This window comes from Ixodes scapularis, unplaced genomic scaffold (genome assembly GCF_016920785.2).
Source record: "Ixodes scapularis isolate PalLabHiFi unplaced genomic scaffold, ASM1692078v2 PGA_scaffold1__304_contigs__length_218370807, whole genome shotgun sequence".
NCBI lineage: Eukaryota > Metazoa > Arthropoda > Arachnida > Ixodida > Ixodidae > Ixodes > Ixodes scapularis.
In genome coordinates this window covers 208,710,817-208,730,549 of record NW_024609846.1, presented here as the reverse complement: position 1 = coordinate 208,730,549, position 19,733 = coordinate 208,710,817, and the positions used below count along the sequence as shown (strand labels likewise).

General features: G+C 50.9%; 1 protein-coding gene across 1 annotated transcript in view; it reads left to right on the top strand.

The window, feature by feature from the left end:
• LOC8039463 (homeobox protein cut) overlaps positions 1–19,733 on the top strand; it is a 427,455-nt gene that overhangs the window by 195,669 nt on the left and 212,053 nt on the right. Inside the window, exon 3 of the mRNA XM_040206275.3 lies at positions 14,185–14,283. Within this exon, the coding sequence (XP_040062209.1) occupies positions 14,217–14,283 (67 nt within the window). The 5' untranslated portion in view covers positions 14,185–14,216. The remainder of the gene's footprint in view (positions 1–14,184; positions 14,284–19,733) is intronic.

The window sequence follows — 19,733 nt, the reverse complement described above, 5'->3', positions numbered from 1 at the left end:
TTCAAAGACCGGATCTGGGGTGCGCACGCGATGGCCAGCTCATCGATGACCGGTCGAAGCTGTCGGGCTGCCACACACACAAACACGGGCAGACGCACGAAATGATCGCCCGCAATTAATGACTTCGGTGTAACGATCGCTGATCACGGACGTGGCTGACGGTAATGGCGGCGCTGCTTCGAGGGCCTTCTCCGATACGGTTGTTGAAGGGGTTGCGTGCGACGGTGCGCGTTCGAAGCGGGGAGGGCATCGAGTTTTTTCCGGTGACCGCTGCTATTTTTCTTCTCTAGATTGAGGCCTCGCTTCGTTGCGGGCGTGTGTCATACATCCTTGGACCGATCGCGCGTGAGCTGCGGTTCATTGTGGTTGTCCTGTCGCATCGGGGTGTGAGTTGGCCGTTTCGTGCCATGTCCGCAGCGTTGGGAAAGCTCGTTGATCTAAGCACTCTATCGAGAGTAATAATTGCGGGCTAATCAAATTTAACAACAAAAGTTTGGATAATCATCGCATGATAAGGTACGTACGCATCCTTGATATTTAACAGCTGTATACATATTTGAATTACGTATGTACTTCCTACTAAATTATGAATAACTTCGACAGGGAGAGGGGTTGATTACAGGAAAGCAGGTGGGTTCTCTTGAGCGTCAGTTCCAGTTGTCAACTCTGAGCTAGGACGTTCGCGGTTTTTTCCTGAATGTTGCGGTATACTTCATTGCTAATTTTTTTAATACTTTCTTCATCTGTCGCATGCCGCGGCAACAAAACATCAGTAAACTGTACCGCGAGTGGTTCGGGGTTTCTTCTCTCCAAAGAAAGCAATTCGAGGTTCCCCGGGGATCCCGACTTTTAATCGACTGTATCCGCAGAATCGAGAAAGCAAAAAGCGAAAACAATCATCCGCAAATGGATAGAGACCCGCGGTTTTTCAAGTTTATGCAGCTCCGTCGAGGAGGGGTAGAAGCTCGAGTTGGGATGATCGCGATCCGTGCAGTGCGCACTGGGAGATGCGACGACGAAGACCGTACAGTATACCGCTCCGGCGCTTTCACCGAAGGGAGGACACACACACACCCGTGCTCCCCGTTTGTTGTTCTCGGGGCCCAGAGGTCTTTTATCATCGAAACGACCGCAGGCCGCGACGCTCCCGCGGGTTCACCAGTCGCTTTTCCTCTTGGTCGTCGTTTCGGTCCAGCGTTGAACTTTGCCGCCTTCGAGCGAGTGCAGCGTGTTTTCGGGCTGGTCCCACGCAAGATGCCCCCGTCGCAGGGCAGCCCAAGGTGCGGGAGGAGGAGGCATCCGAATTTGCAAGTCAATTCGGGCGCCGCTTCACTCCGAGCGCATCTGCACATGCGCAACTCGAGCACGCGACGAGTGATGACGGGAAAACTAAATTTCATCTTCCAATACAGCGGCGCTGGTCGTCGCTTTTATATTCTAATGATCTCTCCTCTGTTCTCTCCCGCATAGTGTACCCAGCAAAGAAAAACGAACCTGCTCTCTTCGCACTCTCTCTGTATGCGTACATTTTTTTTTTTCTCTCTTAGTTCTCAAACGGACCTTTTCGCGCTGTTGACGCGGTACAAAGCTTGTCAGTTTTTGATGTTTATATCTCTCCGATCTATACTAATATTCTTTTCCCCTCAAACCTTTTTTTTTTTTTCTTTTTAGTTCGAACCCGCAGCCTTTGAGTCGGAAATGAAGTACGATTATTGTTATTCTTTTTCTTGAGGGGGATGGGGAGAGGAGGTTCAGGCACCTGTTCAGGTGATCTTGATTGCGCGAAGCGGACCGCTCGATCATTACTGCGGTCCGCGCTTCGGGCTCGAGTTTTCGCGCGTCGGAGTCTCGTGTTCTTTGTATTGCATTATTATTACCCAGGCGTACTCTCGCCCGCGTGCATATGCGCGTGTGATTGAAATCCGGCACGGCTCGTATGAAGGATCGGCGTGGATACCCGGTGATCGCGCAACAAAAGAGAATCCGCCGCTCGAATTACCCTCTCCGTGTAGTAATTTTTTTGTTCTCTCCTCGCTTCTTTGTTTCTTTGTTGGGCGCTCGCATCGCCCGGCGGTCTGTCTCAAATCGAATTCAGCCATCGCGTTGCGTGGACGTGAGGGGGGAGGCCGTGCCGGCGAAGGAAGACAACTGCTGCCCGCCTCGTGCACGCGAGTTTATCATTTTGAGCGAGCATCCGTGAGAGATCGTTAGCGAATCTGGAGCGTTTCACGGGAAGAAAGAGAAGAAAGCCCGGTGCCGGTTGTTTTCCGCGAGTGTGATGGACGGCGGGGAGATTCCGCGCGCGGTCGTGGTTCGCATAATCCGATACGATACTTGGGAGATCGCCGACGATGCGTAACGGGGGACGGGCGAGAGAGGGGTTCTCATATAGGCGCAGAGATGGTCGCCAGGGAGGGAGCTCCCTCTTTGTAGCTGAGACAAAATGAATCTGGAAACTCGTATCGACTCGCCGATTTCGTCTTGTAAACGCCAACATGACCAAATCAAGCGAACGGATGTTGGAAAGACAGCTATGTCTGTTTTTCTTTGCTCGAAGAGGAGCAAAATGTGGATTAAGAAGAGATACGCTAATTTGGAAGAGACTGTGTTCTTTAAGCGGGCGTACGTTTTGACTTCTTTATATGCCCATGCATGGTGACTGTGAAAGCGCTGGACTTCTGTGCCGCCACGCCCTTTATATATTTTTTCCCTAGAACTTCTCAAATTACTTTTGCAAACCTCTTTCGCTCTACCCCTCTCTCTCGCTTTTTCTTTCTTTCATTTCCTTTCTTTCTTTAAGCTGTATTTCACCTAGGACATACAAATTAAACATACGTGAGCACGACTCAGGCGGGCTCCACACCTTGTGCTGCTGGCGATTAACAAAAAAGAAAGAAAGAAAAAAAAATATCGCACTTTTCAAGCGATGGCTTGGTATCTTTAGGTTAGCCTTGTACGCAGATGGAGAAATTTAGCGCGAGATTGACAAAAGTTTCGCCAAATACATTCGCTAACATTCACTTTCCTGAAAACGAAGATACTCCACCCCAAAACGTATAAACGTGAGCGAGGCTTCAGCATCACCGGTTCGGCGTTGTGTTTGTGTGGTCGACCTCCGCTCTTTGTTTTCGACCGGGCATTTGGCTTTCCTAATTAAACTCGTATATTCGGCTTTACTTTGCGGTGGTCGTGCTTTTCCGATGTTTTCCACTCAAATTCTGGGCACTCGGTAGGCGCTTCCGCGTAGCGGAAGCTACGAGAGCGAACTCTGCGCGTTTTGAACGGGCCCTGCTTAGTACTCGCGCTCGTGCAGTACAATAGTATGCTCAGTTCACCCTTAAAGGGACCATGAAGGCAGTTTCGAAGTTTTATTTGACGATTGAAATGGATGTCAGGCACTTCTCAAATACTGTTGACCAAGTTCTAGCCCGAACAGAAGTTTGGGTGCCGCACCAATCGAGCAAACAGGCGCGGTAATAATAGCGCCGGGAACGATGCCTGAGACCCCACCGAGGCGGCGGCAGAAAGGTGAACTAAAGTGCCCCGTCGAAGCGTGACGACAACGGGCTCTTTGTCTGACGATTGGTTCAAACGATAGACGCGCTCTTGGTTGCAATTTCGGTGGTGAGATGGGAAAAAAAAATTATTTGAACGTTGGATAATTTTTTGAAGTTGTAGTTGGGAATTAATAGGTTTCATACTGTGTATAAAAGCATAATCTGAAGCGATCCCTCCGTTTGTCACTGGTTGAACGCATCCCGCACTGCTACCTCGGGCGCGTAACCAGCATCGAGCAACCATGGACAAAAAAAAAAGAAAGAGGTACGAGCGCCGGGGGCGGCGGACTTTTGGTGTTGGTTTCGTGCGTCGTCTCGTGTTCGCTTTGCGAACTGGTGCCTCACCAATCATGCCGCGTTTATGTGCAGTAGTAGGTTGCGCGAAAGGTCGGCTAAAGACGTGCGGTCGATCGGGCGACGTTAGTTTGCATAAACTGCCGACCGATGCAGCAATGCGCAGCATTCCGTTGCGCGCCGTCGTCTTGCTTAGAGCTGTGGACAGCGGTGTCAGGATTTGTTCGTTGCATTTCCGACCAGAAGACTTTGAGCAGCACCTTCACGTCAGCCGGAGTCTGGGTAAAAGTGGGGCGGGGAGTCGCTCTGGAGGTGGCGACCGAGGAGTTAGTGGTAGGTCTGGGGCGCCCTCGTAAAGCGCCAATCCAGAGTTCTGCGTCCTTAGCAGCATCTCCCGTTCAGTCGGCGTGAGGTCGCTGAAGGGGAGCTTAAACTCGTTTGCGAGCGGGGTGTTGTCGTCCATTTCTTCCAGGTTTTCTTCACAGACGGCCGTGCACTAGAGCGAACCACAGGAACCACCCTGAGTGTGCACTAAATCCTACCGATGCCGACAGTGCTCCCTGACGTCACTTCTCTTTCCAGAGGCGAAAAAGGGAAGAAATCTGAATGTTTGTTTCGGTTTCGCAAATTTATTTGCCGGTACAGAAATAAGAGTCACAGCGTTCTAGAAAAAATTGTGTGGTATGCCAGGACCCCAATACTTCCAAAAACACCTTCTTTAAAAAAAAAAATTGCCTTCATGGTCCCTTTAAGCTGAGACTGCAGCCAATGCCACAAGCAGGGGAGTTCCGAGAGTCGCTGCATCGAAGCGTTCTTCTGGAGAACGAGCACTCGCACTAGAAATGCACGTCTCAAAGCCAGATGCGCTTGTAGCTTTGGCTCTAGTCTCAGCTTAAGGGTGAACGGAGTATAATAGTTCAGGGCAGCACGCTCGCGCTTGTGAGTGCACCTTCGCTCGAAGTTATGCGGGAAAAGAAGTAGTCTTCTGTATGTGTGCAGTGCTTACAACTATAAGAAATTGCACTTACAACGACGAAGCTGGAAATATTATTTAGACCCATATTTTCCTTCCAGTACTTTTGAAAAAATAAAGCTTATTGTATTGTATTGTATATACAAAGTCGGCTCCATGGCACAATGAGCACGGTCAGAGGGCATGCTCAGTACCACAGCGCAGATTGTATTCTTGGGTCTAAACACATCTCGAGCCTTGTCATTGAGCAATCACCCTTCTTGGATTGCGGCCTTAAGTTCTCCTAGCGGCTTTGGATTTACCAGAGTGTACCATTGGCACGGGTCTGTACTCGCGTTTATCAACAACTAGTTGGGGCATGCTAGCTTCGCGAGGAGATTTTTTATTCTCGCATTATATTGGACCGGGTGGCAATATAACTTCGGTCGCCGGTCCCTCGCCGTGTTCTTTTCTCAAAACCCCGAGCAATAAAAACAAAAAAAGAAAAAGAAAGACAGAAAACAACCTTGTAAAGAGATGTATAATAGACCGAACCATATTTGTGTGGTTTCCAATTGAAATTCTCGTCCACCGACCGTGCCGCAGGCATACATACATTCGCGAATGTATGTATGCCGCACCCGCCGAAGCTCGTGCAACCGTCAACCCCAGGCTCTCCCCGCGCAGCGACCGCGAAGGGACGCTGAGAACCGAGCACTCGTCACTCAAGGCGACAACGAGTGACCGCGGTTCCCGGACGACCCCGGCCGGGACGCAAGCACGCGCGCCCCCCCGCGCAGAGGACACCGTCGACGGGACGAAATGGACCGACGACGTATAGCCCCAGATCGCGCCACGGCGGCGACGACGCTATGCGCATATCTAGCGAAAGGAATTCGAAGGGACGGGAGGACCCCTTCTTCCGTTCTCGGCTCCTTCCTTTCCACACCCCCGCTACTGCTGGGTGGGGAAGGGGGTGGGTTATTGTATTGTGGCTAATCAAATAGATGGTCTCGCTGTCTCTTCTTCTTGCTGGGGCACCACGCATGCAGGGTGCGCCCTCGACTGTCCCGCGCCGAACCTCTCTCTCTTTATTTTTCTCGCTGTATTGCTGCCACGCTGCCATCCTCGTTTAATATTTCATACGTGAACGAATGCATATTCGGCGCTGGCGACGACGCGAGCGAGCCGTCGCTCGACTCGCCCGCTTTCCGAACGACGCGCGAAATAAACAAGCTTTTTTTTTCTTCCTTTTTCTTTTTTTTTTTTGGGGGGGGGGGGGGGGGGGGGGGGGTTGCTGATAAAACCGCCGTCGGGTGGCGGTAGTGACGGAGGGGGAGGCGTCGTCCAAATAAACTGTCGGTCGCGCCTCTCTTTCGAAACCGCGCGCGGGCACGCGCGTTTTCGGAGGTTCGCCGTGGGAGTCCTGCAGGGAGAGCAACTCTTTCTGGCGTCCACAAAGCAAGCTGCTGGTGCGGTCCGTCGAGTACGTCGTCGTCGTGCTCGGCTCGCGTTAAAATGTTTTCTTTGTTCTTTTTACGGTGTTTGCGAATATATAGCTATCTCGAAAAATGCGTATTGCGCGATACGTATTTGCGGCGACGGGAACTCTCCCCGTTTTCTTCTGTCTCCTGTCAGTTTGTTGGTGCGGTGGACAAAAACAAATGGGCTCTTCCTTCTTTTCTTCGGATTGTTTGTTTGATTCCCATTATTTACGAGGCCCATTTGTTTATCGAGTTGTCGCGTAACGCGCGTCGTTCGCTATATTAAATGGAATAAAACATAAACGACGGCTGCGTTTCCCGCATCCCTCCAAATGCTCCAACTAGCGTTCCGTGTGTTTGTATGCTTTTTTTTTTTTACCAGGCCAGCGAGCGGTTGAAACTCTGTGAAAATGCTCGACTTAACAAGTATTTGATAGAGAGCTCACTCATTATCTCATAGCTGGTCCGTGATCGACAATGAAAACTTGCAGAAATACTTTTTTTTACAGTTACAGATTTGTTTAACAGTAAACAACAACAACAAAAAAAAATCGTTCAAGCGTTTAGTTTTGCCGCAGCATGAATCAAGCGACAACCACATTGTCGTCGGTCTCGGCAACGGGGGATCGGCAGAAACAAAACGCTCGGGAGACGCCAGTCGCGCGGGAACAGTCGGCGGACTATCAAAGATAAAGCGTGGGTCCTCGCACGCCCGTCTGACTGCTGCGCGGGGGGGACCAAGCGCCGGCAGCGGTTGCAACAAAAAAAGAAGGCGACGTAAGCAACGAGAAGAACGTTGGGAGGCTCATTGAAGCGAGATACAAACAGTACAGACGTTTCGGATCTGACTTTGTGTCCAAGGATTCCGGATGCGTTGATGGGGAGGGACGCAGCATCCCCCAGTTACTTCCTGGTCGCTTTTGCTCCTCATCTTTTTTTTTTTTTTTATTGCTCTATATTTGTTACAACGTACGTCTTTTTTTTATAAACTTCCTCGGTCCCCACCCTGCACTTTCTGTACTTCGTCGCTCTCTACTGGATGGCTCTTTGTTTTTGTCTTTGCGGTTTCGATCATCCGCGGTCGCGTTCAATTGAGTCCCGACACCCAGTTCGGGGAAGACCGAATTGCTCTTGTTGGGCGCTGTGTCGTGTTTGCTGCTTTGTTTTGAGGCTCGTAGAATGAGGCGCCGCCGGAAAAAAAAGTTGTTCGCGTCTCGCCGAGACACTTCCTCGTCTTTTTGTTGCTCTCTGACGGGCATCAGCGTCTCGAAGTGCGCTCGCAACCAAACCTTGAGGCGAACTGTATTGGGATGGGTTGTTCATTGCCATTGTTATCACTTTCAGTTCTTCACTGTCAGCGTCAAGAAACGTAAAAAATCAACGGCATTGTCAGAAGCTAGAAGCACTTTTATACTTAGGTTTATCGGACATGAACCTTCGATTTTAGGTGACCTACAGATACATCTTAGAAAGAAGGGAAAAAAAAAGAAGTATTTTATGAAGACATGAGAGACAGTCATACACAGTAGGCCCAGTATGTTTGGAGGTCTTCCAGCCATTGATGCACCAAAGTTTTTTCAGCAACAAGAATACATATATGATATACCAACTGTAATCATACTAGCCAGGGACGCTCCGCTAGCACGGGGGATAAAGTTTCGGTTCACTGCAGTCAGTGGTTTGATTCCCGCAGGGGCGCACGCAGTCTTCTGTATAGACAACTGGCCGTATTACCAATTTTTGTCTTTTCTTAAAACATTTCTCGAGGCTCTATGCCTGGTACGCCGCCCCTAAACGGACCTTGTATTAAAAGGCGATCTCTCAATCATTTTTTTTTCGATCCAAATCTTTTGTACGCCACGAGACAACGTTAAACCACAACCTCTACTAGCCCCACTTGCGCTCAAATGCTCGACTTGGGCGCGCTCCATTCATCCACTCCGGCCAACGATTTAACGAATGACGAGCCTAACGGCCTCCGAGGTGTGGGTAATTTCGCCAGCCTCTCCGTGCATAGAGGGAGACGCAGTAAGGTGAGAAATTGAATTACGGCCTCGATGCCGGGCCGGATTCCGTCGGCCCGTTTGATGGGCCCGAGCTCGCTTGTTGTTTCCCGACGGCGGTAACTCAGTGCTCCGAGCACGCGTCGGCGGCGGCCATCTCTTTCCACGCCGAGCAGCGATCGGCTCGCGCGAGCCACTTCGCGCATAAATCAGAAAAGGAGACGACGCCGTAATTCTGCCGTCAGAGGGCCTGCGCGAACAGACGACTCTCCGCTTCACCTTATACGATGAACCGCGACGGACTCTACGAGCGTTCTCAACCAACCCAGACGCTGGGAACTTGTCATGTGACTAGGCGTGATACACGTCATCGCGCCTCATCCAAAGGTCACGTGATATGCACGCGGTAGTGGAGTGGATTCGATGGCTCGTAGCGTCTTCCGTGGTTCATTGCGAGGTGTGAAATGGGGTATAGACTCTGATACGCGTACACGCTCTCTCTCTCTTTCTTTCTTTCACGGAGGGCGAAATTAAACTTGCCCGTATTCCCCGGCGTTCTCTTGCGCGGGAGGAAATTTATAACGCACCGCATCAACCTCCCCCGTGAAAAACAATTAAAAATTTCTCTCCCCTTGGGCGGTGCAGTAGAAGCCACTTCTCCGCGGCGGCGGCGTGGTCGTCGTCGTCGGTGGCGCCGAGTATTGCTTAAAGCGCCCGCTACGCGGAAACCAGAGAGTTTTCTGTGCCTGGTTCCTTCGTCTTTAAGGGCGAAGCAATGAATTATCGTCTCTTCTTTCATTTGGTCCGCGTGGCTCTTGTTGTTTCCCCCTCCCGCAATTTTTTTCTTTATCCCCCTTTCATTTTCATCCTTCTTCGGCTGATGCGAGCGGCGCGGCGTATCACAGTGTGCGCGATTAATTTTAACTCCTCGGAGCGGACGCATCGGCTCATTACTTTCGGCCAAGTCTGGGAGTAACTTTAGCTGGCTTCGTCGAAGCCCCTTTGAGGCCTCCCCCTTCATCTTCTCTCTCTCTCTCTCATCTTGTGACGCCATCTTTTATTGCGAGAAGAGCGGCCGGCTACTCTCCTCATCTGTATATTGGTGATCGAGCGGTTACGTAGTCCTTCGATTTACTGTAGAGACGTTTCGGCATCCGTAGAATGAGGCGTCGTTAACCGAGAGAAGCACGGTTGGCGTTTTCTCATGACTTCAGATGTACGTGAAGCGAGCATAGGTATACAGCTATATACTATATAACGTTTCCAGAAAGTTCATTCAAATCACGGTGCTTCGTCGACATACTTGCAATGCACGTATTAGAATGGACGCTTGGGCAAGTTGGGGATTCATTGCAGGCGGAAACAGCGCTAGAAAAGACCAGGACAAGAAAAGTAGACACACAGGAGACCAAGGGAAAACAAAACAAAGCAGCTTCATTAGTCATCTTCTTTCTTTTTTTGTGTCCCTCGTTGTCCTTGTCATTATTTTTTTTTTGCGCCGTTTTTGTTTGCATGAAACCTTGCTGCATGTTTTTTTTTTTCTCTTTTACATGTTTACCGTATTTTTTAAAGAATATTTGCAAACGCGTTGCGTTTTTTGGAAAGCGAGTGTACTAAATTTAAGTTTTTTTAGGGGGGGGGGGAGGGGGGATATTTTGTAAAGGAGCCTTTCATTGACCTTGAACGCCTTAAAAACGTAACTGGGGGACAGCTAGAACCTGATGAATTAAGTACAGTGCCTTCATACAGACACGCGCTTTTTTTCTTTTAGTGGTCCATCTCAACCATTTTTCACCCATTTGTTCTTTTTTTGTTTTTGTTTTTTAGTACGCGCAATTTGGTGTGCGTGCTCGAGCGCGTAGCCTCGACTAATGCTTAGACGTCATTTTACCGCACAAATCACGCACTCACTGCGCCAGCTCGTTCCGCGCTGGTCCACTCAATGCAACAAAAGATGCCTTCACCCTGAGACAGAAGTGTGGGCACCCCAGGCACGTAGCCAGGGGGAGAGGGGGGGGGGGGGGGGCATGAGGTTCGGGGCCCCCCCAAAAATTTTTCATTTTGCTGGGACTTCCTCTCCTCCCTCCCACTCATACAAAATTTGTCATGGGCGCCCCCCCCCCCCCCCCCCCCCCCCCCTCCCCCGAAACAAAATCCTGGCTACGTGCCTGAGGCACCCTATGATGAAACGTCTTCCTCTTTTATTTTTTTTTTTTAATGCTCAATGTGAGGTTACCCAACACGCGTCGATATGTGCACGAGAGGTTTCATCGGGCATGCACTGCATGGTGATTAAGTATTCTGCTCTAAAGCAGGGGTCCCACTGCTCATACATCCTACAAAAGACGGTCTGTAAACACGAATCACCCCAATATCCGTAGTTCGAATCCACGTGGCATTCGAAGCACGGATCTCGCGGTGACTGGCGTTCGAATCTGTGTGCAGACTGTGTTCTGTACTTGCTTCTGTACGACGTAGTAGCAGTGTGACCACCGGCTTACACTACCTTTGTGCCGTAACGTGGTGGGGAAGTGAAGGTTATTCTACTCCTAAAATGCTTATTATTGCAGAAAAAGAAAAGAAAAAATATTACAGTTTAAGCAACATTAAAAACATATTGTTTGTAGATACCGTAGATTCGTAAGAGTTTCTAGCAACAGGTTTGTGTTGAATGGGCTGCAACGCTAACAAATGCATCACTCAGATCGCCGAAATAGGAAGTTGGGCGACTTGTATGTTTGCCCTAACATCCTTCTCTGCACCACCGCGCGCATATTAAAAAAAGAAAGAAAGAGCGAAAAAGAAAGTGACATTTGACATCAAGATGAACTTAAAGAAATACCCGTAGGATTAGTGATGCTAACCCGCTCTAGGCGATCTTAACCAGCTCACGGGAGACTATTAATAACCTGGCAACCGCCCGCACAAACCCAGCTCGGGTGGTGGCGTGCGGTGAAGGTGACATTGCTGAGCTGCTCCGACTCATTCATCAAAGCAGGCTTCTCCCAACGTTTCGCACAAAAGCCGCCAGGGTCGTCAGAATCAGGCGTCGACGCTTCCTAACCATGCTACCAGACCACCACAACGCCGTGCCTCTCGCATGTGCGCCCTTCAGCGCGGGCGTAGCTCGCCGTCGCTTTTAAAAGTGAGGCCTGCTTCCGAGACGTCATTAGCAAACAACTCTATCGCATGCGTATGCGCCGTAAACAGAACAACAACGGTCGGTGCAGAACAATACCAACAACAACAACGGCGGAGGGGGGCATTGTTTATGGGGGGCAGAAATGCGTGAGCGGTATTTGGTGCGGGGGCCTCCCACAGGGCGCCCCGTGTTTGCAGCAGCCCCCGGTTAGGAACGAGGTCCCTGCTGAAGGGGCTCACGGTTCAGGAGTTCGTAAACCGCGGACTCGTCTTTTGTCTTCTCCGCTCTCGTGTGTCGCACATCCGGGACTGCTGTTCCTCGCCGGACAGGGCGCTGGAAGCCAGCGGAATCCGGAGGGACTCTTCCTTCCGGTTCAGAGAGTTATTTCACCAGGGGACGAAAGTTTTGAAGAAGCTTTTTTGTCTGTCCAAAACAATTTACTCCTTTTTTTTTCTGTTAAAGCTTTCGGTTCCATCTGTTTAGTTGATACGGTTTTACTCAGGGAAGCAGATAGGAGGTTTATGACCGGAAGGAGGGCACAGCATTGCGGACACAAAGCACAGACGTAACGGCTCTAATTGATGAATTCACAGCGTTATAACCTTTTTTGGGGGTTAAAAAACTGATGACATTAAACCGGAACTCCAAGCACGAAGATGTCAAACATCTGAGCATTTATCGTAGCTCCATGTACGCTGTCTGCGATGTGCACCTGCGCCTAAGCCTCGCTTTAGTTGGCTCCTCAGAAGTAGCTTTTGGGGGAGCCTACATATAAGGACAGCCATTACGTCCAAGGGTTTCTTATTCATTCCGCTGACACGGTTTCTAATCCAGTTGCGGAACTGTAACGACCACGTACCAAAAAAAAAAAAAAAAAAACACGTTGGCAGAATGTGCGCGATTTCCTTCGAACACGATTTTCGTGAAGCGTGCGTTGGCCTATGAAGTAAAAAAAAAAAAAAATTGGAGTTCTCGCCGAAAAAAAAAAGTTTCGAAGACAAGTTCGTTAGGGCAGATTTGATCTCGTATGCGAGCGACGGCGTCGACGGAGCTGCTCGCCGCAGATCAGAAATCAGAGAGCGTCAAATTTTCTACTCTCAAAGCTCCCACATACCACATTCTTTTCTCCCCACTCTTCACACACGCACAAATAAAAAAGATAAGTTGGCGAAGGAAGACCAAAAGCGAGCAAGGAAGAAGGCCTAGAGGAACGGCGCTCATTACGTATGCAAACTCGATTTGTAATTCCCACCGAAAACATTAATGGATTGAATTCTTCTCTGCACATTATCGGAGCTGCGGCAAGCAGCAGGGCGTATCCTTTATGCCCGTGGCCGCGTCGCCTTTGTCCTTTGGGTGCTTTTTGGCTCCTCGGCGGGTGGATGGGAGGGCCTCTTCTGCTCCGTCCGGGCGCTCCTAGTCGTCGTCGTCTCACGCGTCGCCGAGTTCCGAGTACCGTACGAAATCGGCAATGGGCCGCGACGTCCCGTGCCTTCGGGGCGCGCACGTTTGGGGAAACCGTTTTTCTCTTTTTTTTTTTTTTCCCCTTACACGTTTGGAAACAATCCTGAGTACGCCGCTCGCTTTCTCTCTTAGAGCGCGCTCCGAAAAGAAATTAGCGGCGCGTTTATTTTTGTTCCACTCGAACTTTCTTTCCGTTCTGTTGCCGGGTAATATCGGGAGCTCTTTGTTCCTATTGCCTCCCCACTCCCGCGCGATTATTCCGGCACTTCGGTCGTCGCTGGCTCTTGTTCTCGGGTTCACGCCGCGCAAATGCGTAGTTAAAACTTTTACGAGCGCGGCTGGGCGCCCTCGTCGTCCTCGCCGCGTTCGGATGGGCAAAAGCGTGCGGAAGGAATGACCCTAGCCCTTGAAATGACTCACCAGAGAGGTCAGCCACGTTATTGTAACGGTTATGCGTCTTTCTTTCTTTCCTTTCTGAAGAGCATAATGTAATGACAAGCTGTTTCCACCATACCGACTTTCTCTAACGCCTGTTTGGCGCTTGTTTCAAACATGTGTTTCGTACCGGTTGCTTTCCGCCTAAAGGCTGGTTTAGACATCGGCGCTTGAGAGTGATCGAGTGCGGCTGCCTAAAGGCTGAGCATATGCTTCGGTTCTTAACCTGTTATCAACAGTAGGTTCTTCACGAAATGAATACCTAACTCGTGCGGCGGTTTTACTTTTCCGAAACTTCCTCACCAGTGTGTGGGAATCTCTGAACGCGCACTGAAGAAGGGTCGTAATGCGCAGCATACTGTATATCTTGCGAGGCCGTGGGTTTTGAAGGTGGCTGTGTTCAGTTTGTCACGGTTCCGGTGGCGTACGACATTGATACTGTGGAACGTGTCTATGGCTGATGTTGGTACGATCGCCCTTCTCTCGGCTCTTGCATTGTGCTTCATCGATGCCTTCTGCTTCGCAATACGGAACAAACGCGTGAAATCACTGCCATCTTTGAGCCTTGCGTGGTTCTCCGAGTGTTGGAAACATTTCTGCCGATGGCGAAACAAATTGGCCACGTTTATACGATTGCCGCCTGAAACACCCTTGTCTCGTTGATGACATAAATGGGAAATTACGCATCGCCATAGTGTCTTCCTCATTTCGAGCGAAAAACTAGATTCCATTCAAAAAACAAACAATTCAACAAAAAAAAAACCGAGTGATTTGTTTGAACTTTTGTTTGCGTTCTGAGGATACGGTGATGGTCCCGCGTGTCTGACCTCGGGCGCCTTGTTCTGCTCTGCAGCACCCTGCCCGTCCGGCCTGGAGCCTCGGGCTATGCGACCTCTTCCCAGTGAAGATCACAGCGTCCGAGAAGACTCCGTACCGGACATTCGACGACAAGGTACGTGCCTCTGCCCAGCCTCTCTTCCTCCTGGCTCCATCTATGCGATTCCGCGGTGGCGTGCCCATTGCGTAGAAACCATGGGGATTGAGACGCGACTCCGACCGGTGGTGCGGTTGCCGCGTCCCTATTTAGGGCCCTTTCATTTACGCCTGATGACGTCAAAGAAGCGTCGTGTCGTTGACTGCCGCGCTCCTGGCGGTGTCACAGCGCCGCGGGTAGACGCGGCGGACGCCTAACCCTGCTGCAGGTCGTTCTACAGCTTGGCAGCACACGGTGGCCTCAGCAGTCACGGGTTGGGACGCCGCGGCGACAGCGACTCTCGCGTTCGCTCCTACTTCGGAAACTTCTACGATCAACCGCCAGGGTCGCGACATCCGACAGCACGACACGCCGACTTCTGTGTGACGTAATTTGTCGCGACTTCAGGACCACTTTCGATTCGTTTACGATAGAGGACAGCAAAGTCGCCAACCGAAGACGCTTTCCAGGCACCGAATAGAAGAGAAAATGTTAAGTTTAAGGTGTGATTCCCGTCCGCATAACTGTGCTTCCTACCGTGCAAGAATGTATACCGCGAAAAAAAATGTATATATAAAACGGTAAAAAACGATCTTGTAATCGGGTAAAACCGTTTACAGAACAACGTGGCGAAAGAAAAAAGTGAATTCGAAGCGCAAGTCTTTTTGTGTCCGTATTAAGAAGGGAGCAAAAACAAAAAAGAAAAAAAGAAAAGCAAATGAAACGTTCGAGGAGTATAGCGTTTAGCGAATCCCCCCCAACGACTAGAGCACGCCCGCATTTATGCTCGTCGTCAGAAATATGCGCAAAAATAGAAAGACAGAACACGACCGAAATCGGCAGGAAGTTTTCGGCACTTCAAAAAAGACGTGAGCTGCAGTCGAAAAGAGATCTTAAAAGCGCGCTCGTACGCGCCCCATTGCGTCTCGAACGGGAAACTTTTTTCGCGCTAATCTCCGTCCCCGCATGGGCGCAGATCACCTGCGAAGGCTCGCGATGATGTGGCGAGTACGCTTAATGCACAACCATTCCGATGCGCGCTCGTCGCCACCCGCCGTATCTCGGAGTGTGCTCGACGCTGTTATTACGTTTTCCTTCTCCAACTCGAGGGCGAAGCTGCCCCCTGTCTCCCACTCGAACGTTGCTGCCGAATAGCGACAAAGGAGAAAGAAGAAAGAAGAGAAGCGCGTTGTCAACATTTTCCCCAAACGAGACTCCATACCTCCAGAGGCGGCCGACACGTCCGACCCGGCACCGCTAAGAGCAAGAATTAACGGGCGCTAAGGACGTTAAAGAAGAACCCGCTGCGCCTTGCCCCCGAGACAGATCGTCGTCATCCCCGCGTTCTGCTGCTCTTATTCGACCTCTCCGTTCATCGTATACTTTTTTTGTCTTTTTTGATTCGGTTTTCTAGCGCCGTTTCTTGTCCGTGCCGTACTCGGGCTGCGTGCGCTGTGTGCGTGCGCGTGTGTGTGTACACTAAGCGGCGGTACGGTGCGAGAGTCCGCGTGGTGGGGGCGGAGACGAGATTTTTCTCGAACGATCGTCACCCCTTATTTATAAACATAATTTGGCGGCGGCGCCTCCGCCGAATGCAAACAGCGTGCCCAGATAAACGCTCGCGCGGCTGCTCGGGGTGGGAGTGAACGCGGGCGTCGGTCGGTCGGTCGTTCGTCGCTCGCGCAACCGCTGGGCTCAAATGAGCCGGCAAATTATTCGGCACCGGCAGAGAGCCCCACCGGCAACAACGAGAACAACAACAACAGCGACCGTAAGGGGGCGATTCCGAACTCTGTCTGGTGGTGCTCTCCTTGTTTCCGTCTCCCTCGGTTCGTTTGTTCGCGTTTTGCTCGAAGGCGGATCAAGCGGATGGCACGGCCCGGCGTCTCTTCTCTCGAATGCATACGGCGTGGATGGTGCGCATCTAATAAAATGGACACACGCTAAACGTCATCGCGAGTATCGCTGTCTTAGTAGTTACCTTGAGTGGCCGGTTAGCACGACGTGTCATCGCTAGCTGCAGCTGATCGCGCTGATGGCAACCTGCCCATTTACGGAGCTGCCCACGGACCATATCGTGCATGCCAAATGTCGAGAGCGGTTCTTCTCGATCTTCCTTCGCAATTCTGTCTGCTCGCTTCATTGCGGCGCACGTTTCCACCCGCTCTTCGTACGCGCGTTCCCGATCTTGTTTTCCTTTTTTTCTTCTTTTTCGAGCGCTCGAGACAGCCAGGTTTACGAGGCCGATACCCACGTTTGTTGTTAGTCATTACGTCGAAGGAAGGCTTTCTCTGCGCGTCCGCGAAGTTCTGTATACCGGGTGTTGAAAGGATGAATGAACGGTGAATGGAAGTTCCATATGTGCGGGGGCACGTATCTCTCCCTCCGAGGACCGAGCGTTGAAGGACGGATAGCGAACGTTGTGTCGCAACTGTTCGGACTCAAGCCGTAGCTGAAGTCCCGCTGCGACCTCGGAGATCACCGGGGCCTCTCCCCTCGTCCCTCTTCAGTTCATCGCAGCAGCGCGAGACGGCAGGAAATTAAAAGCGGCGATATTTCAAGCCCATACCGAGATCGGCGCTCCACAGTCTCTTCGTGGAAAGGGGGGCCCATAGAACCGTCGGCCGCCCCTTTAACCTCGCGGCCTGCGTCCGCAGTTGGTGCGTCGCGGCGCAGAAAGCGGCCGTGAATGGCGGCGCCCCGGCGGACAAGACGCGCTCAGAATGCGCCCCTAACGACCTTCGACCAACAATATGTCCGGATGTCGCCAGAAGACGACCCCCCCCCCTCGAGCCGCCATCTGAATCGGGCGCAGGGTCCCCCCAAGACAAAACCAAATGAGCTCCATTGACGACGGCATAAGTGCGGTTCGCTCGCGCTGGCTTCAGCACCCCCGTCCAGCTGATTGGGTCGGCGGATGCTTTTGCTGTCGCTGGCCTTGCCGCTCTCCTGATGACCGCGGACGAAGCCGGGAATCGAGCAGCCTTTAGCTTTTCACGGCAGACGCCGCTCAATGACAAACGTCCCGGAGCGCCGCCCCCACGCTCCTTGTTGGGGTCTTTCTTTCAAGCGCCACCAATATCCCCGGACGGCCTCGTCCGCCATTGTCCACCTCCGTGCAGGCTCCTCGGGCTTCCTACGCCATTACCTAGCGCCATTGAACGCAGGAAGAGTCGGCTATTAAGCTCCCTGCGGACTGACACGCTTTGATGGAGTTTGTTGCGGAGGAGGTTCGGTCCGGGCCATTTTAACTTCGCAGATCAAATCTGAAGCAATGTTTGAGACTGGTTCGTTCTACCTTTCCTATTTCTATTTAAAACCCGGCAGTATATAAGTACTCTCGCGTTGGTTTTTTCTCTGTGCGGGGACGAATGGCAGGCATTGCGCGGTACGCGTGTCAGTTTCTTTTTTTTATCTCAGTCTGTGTTATGCCGGTAGTGAGCGGGTTGTCCCCGGATAACTTATCTAGGGGCTCGTATGGAGTAAGTTCTCATCTGGCGCTGAAACAACAGCCGATCCATCAGAGATTTCTCGACTCTTTTTTTTTTAAGTGAGTTTTACTTGTTTTTTAGACGGAAATCCTTCGATGAGATAACCTTACCGCTGACGTTTTCATAGACCGTACACCAGTTTTACATTTCAGAAACCTTGGCAGAAGAGTGATCTCGTTTCCAGATAAACCGAGAAGCATAAGTCCGAATGTGGAAAGAGACTATGAGGTCGTAGTTAGATATGGCGATGACGCCTGAAAGAGGTCTATAAAGAGAACTGGTTTAGCATTCCCCCATATATGTGAGAGAGGGTGGAGAGACAGAGAGGGTGTGTGTAAGACTGTGGGAAGTTTTCTGCCCTTGTGCATATCTGCTTTTGAAAATTGTTTTGCAGCCCCCATAATTGCTATGCCTACAGTTTCCGACTGTCAGACAAAAATTGTCTAGAAGTGTAGTTCTTCTCTCATTGCGACGTCTGATGCAGATGAAAGGCATAGTAGCGATCAAACTTAGGGCATCCTTTGCAGGGATGGAACACACCCTCTGGAGAGAGGGGCTCGCAGCACCATTTTCCATAACACCATTTTCTAGTACATTACAATATAACGAGCCGTTGAGATTAACAAACCATCGGTGCAGGGAAAGACGATCTCGGTTGACTGGTGAGAGTGGGCGACGTAAATAGATGCCTAAATGAAAAAAACTTCGTCCTATTTATACCCAGTTTAAACGTTAACCAGGGGAGGAAACGTTGTGTCCGCCGGATCAACCGGCGCAGAACTTCAAGAAGCGCGTCGAGAGTTGGCCCCAACCGGCATCCAGTAGCAGACGGTCGGAAGAGTTGGGGCGAAGCCGCCATCGCAACAGGAAAACCAGGAGGAGCGGTGCTCGGGCGGCCGATCGCCGTCTCGGTCGACCAACTTCTCCGCAGGAGCGAGCGATGATGTGCTCCAGGGAGCAGCGCTGGATGCGACGACCGGCCGCTGCTACCGATCCCGGCCAAGCAGGAAGGGGGGCCCCGCGGTTCATGCAAATGAGCATTCGGGGTGGCGGCGGGGCTTCCTGGTGGTTCGGCCGACCTTGACACGGCCTGCTCCGGAATGTCGCGCACCTTGTTCGACACCTCCTGGCAGGGGGCAAGGAGCCGTCGCGGCTTCCGAGTGGTGGACGTCTTTCCCGCCGTCTCCCCGTGTGTACCCGGTCTCTTCGAACATGCGGCGGATGACTCGGGTATGCGAATGCGCTTGGGAACTATGCGACGAAAAAAGAAACTCGGGGTCGAGATTTATTCCAGCTATGTTCATGAAAATTCAGTCTGTGGAAAGTCTTACCGAATCGTCCTTGCCCTTCGTTCTGGTCATGACCTTCTCCAAGCGTAGAAAGTGTGATCTTATCTTTATTGTTTCTTTCTTTAAAAAGGTTTCGTAGATTCAGCATAAATGAGCAACTGGCCGTGACTTCTTCGTGTTATTCGATTAATTTTTATCATTACGGTTATTGGATTTAATTTCGCATACCACTAACTTTTTGTAACGTACACTTAGCCTACTTTTCTAACCTACACCTAACCTACACCTACGCCAGAGACGCACGGTGACATCAGTCCCTGGCGCATGTCAAAATTAAACGCTAGTTTGTTAATTTAATTGCTTTTACAAAACGTAGACATTTTACGGACTCTCAAAATTAGTAAATCTGATATTAAATTTTTTTCGACATTTTTGGCAGCTCCGACAGAGTCAGAAAGACAGCTAGGCAATAGCCCGACTCCATTCCTCATTGAAAACTTGCCGTTTAAGGATTCCCGACCGATGGGTCTGACCGACCTGAACTGCAGAGAGGTCATGCGACCGTAGTCGCCTTTTCTCCCCATCCCCGTTCGTGTAAATAAAGAAGAGCTTGTTTCGCCATCCATCATGGACTTCAGCTCACTCTCGA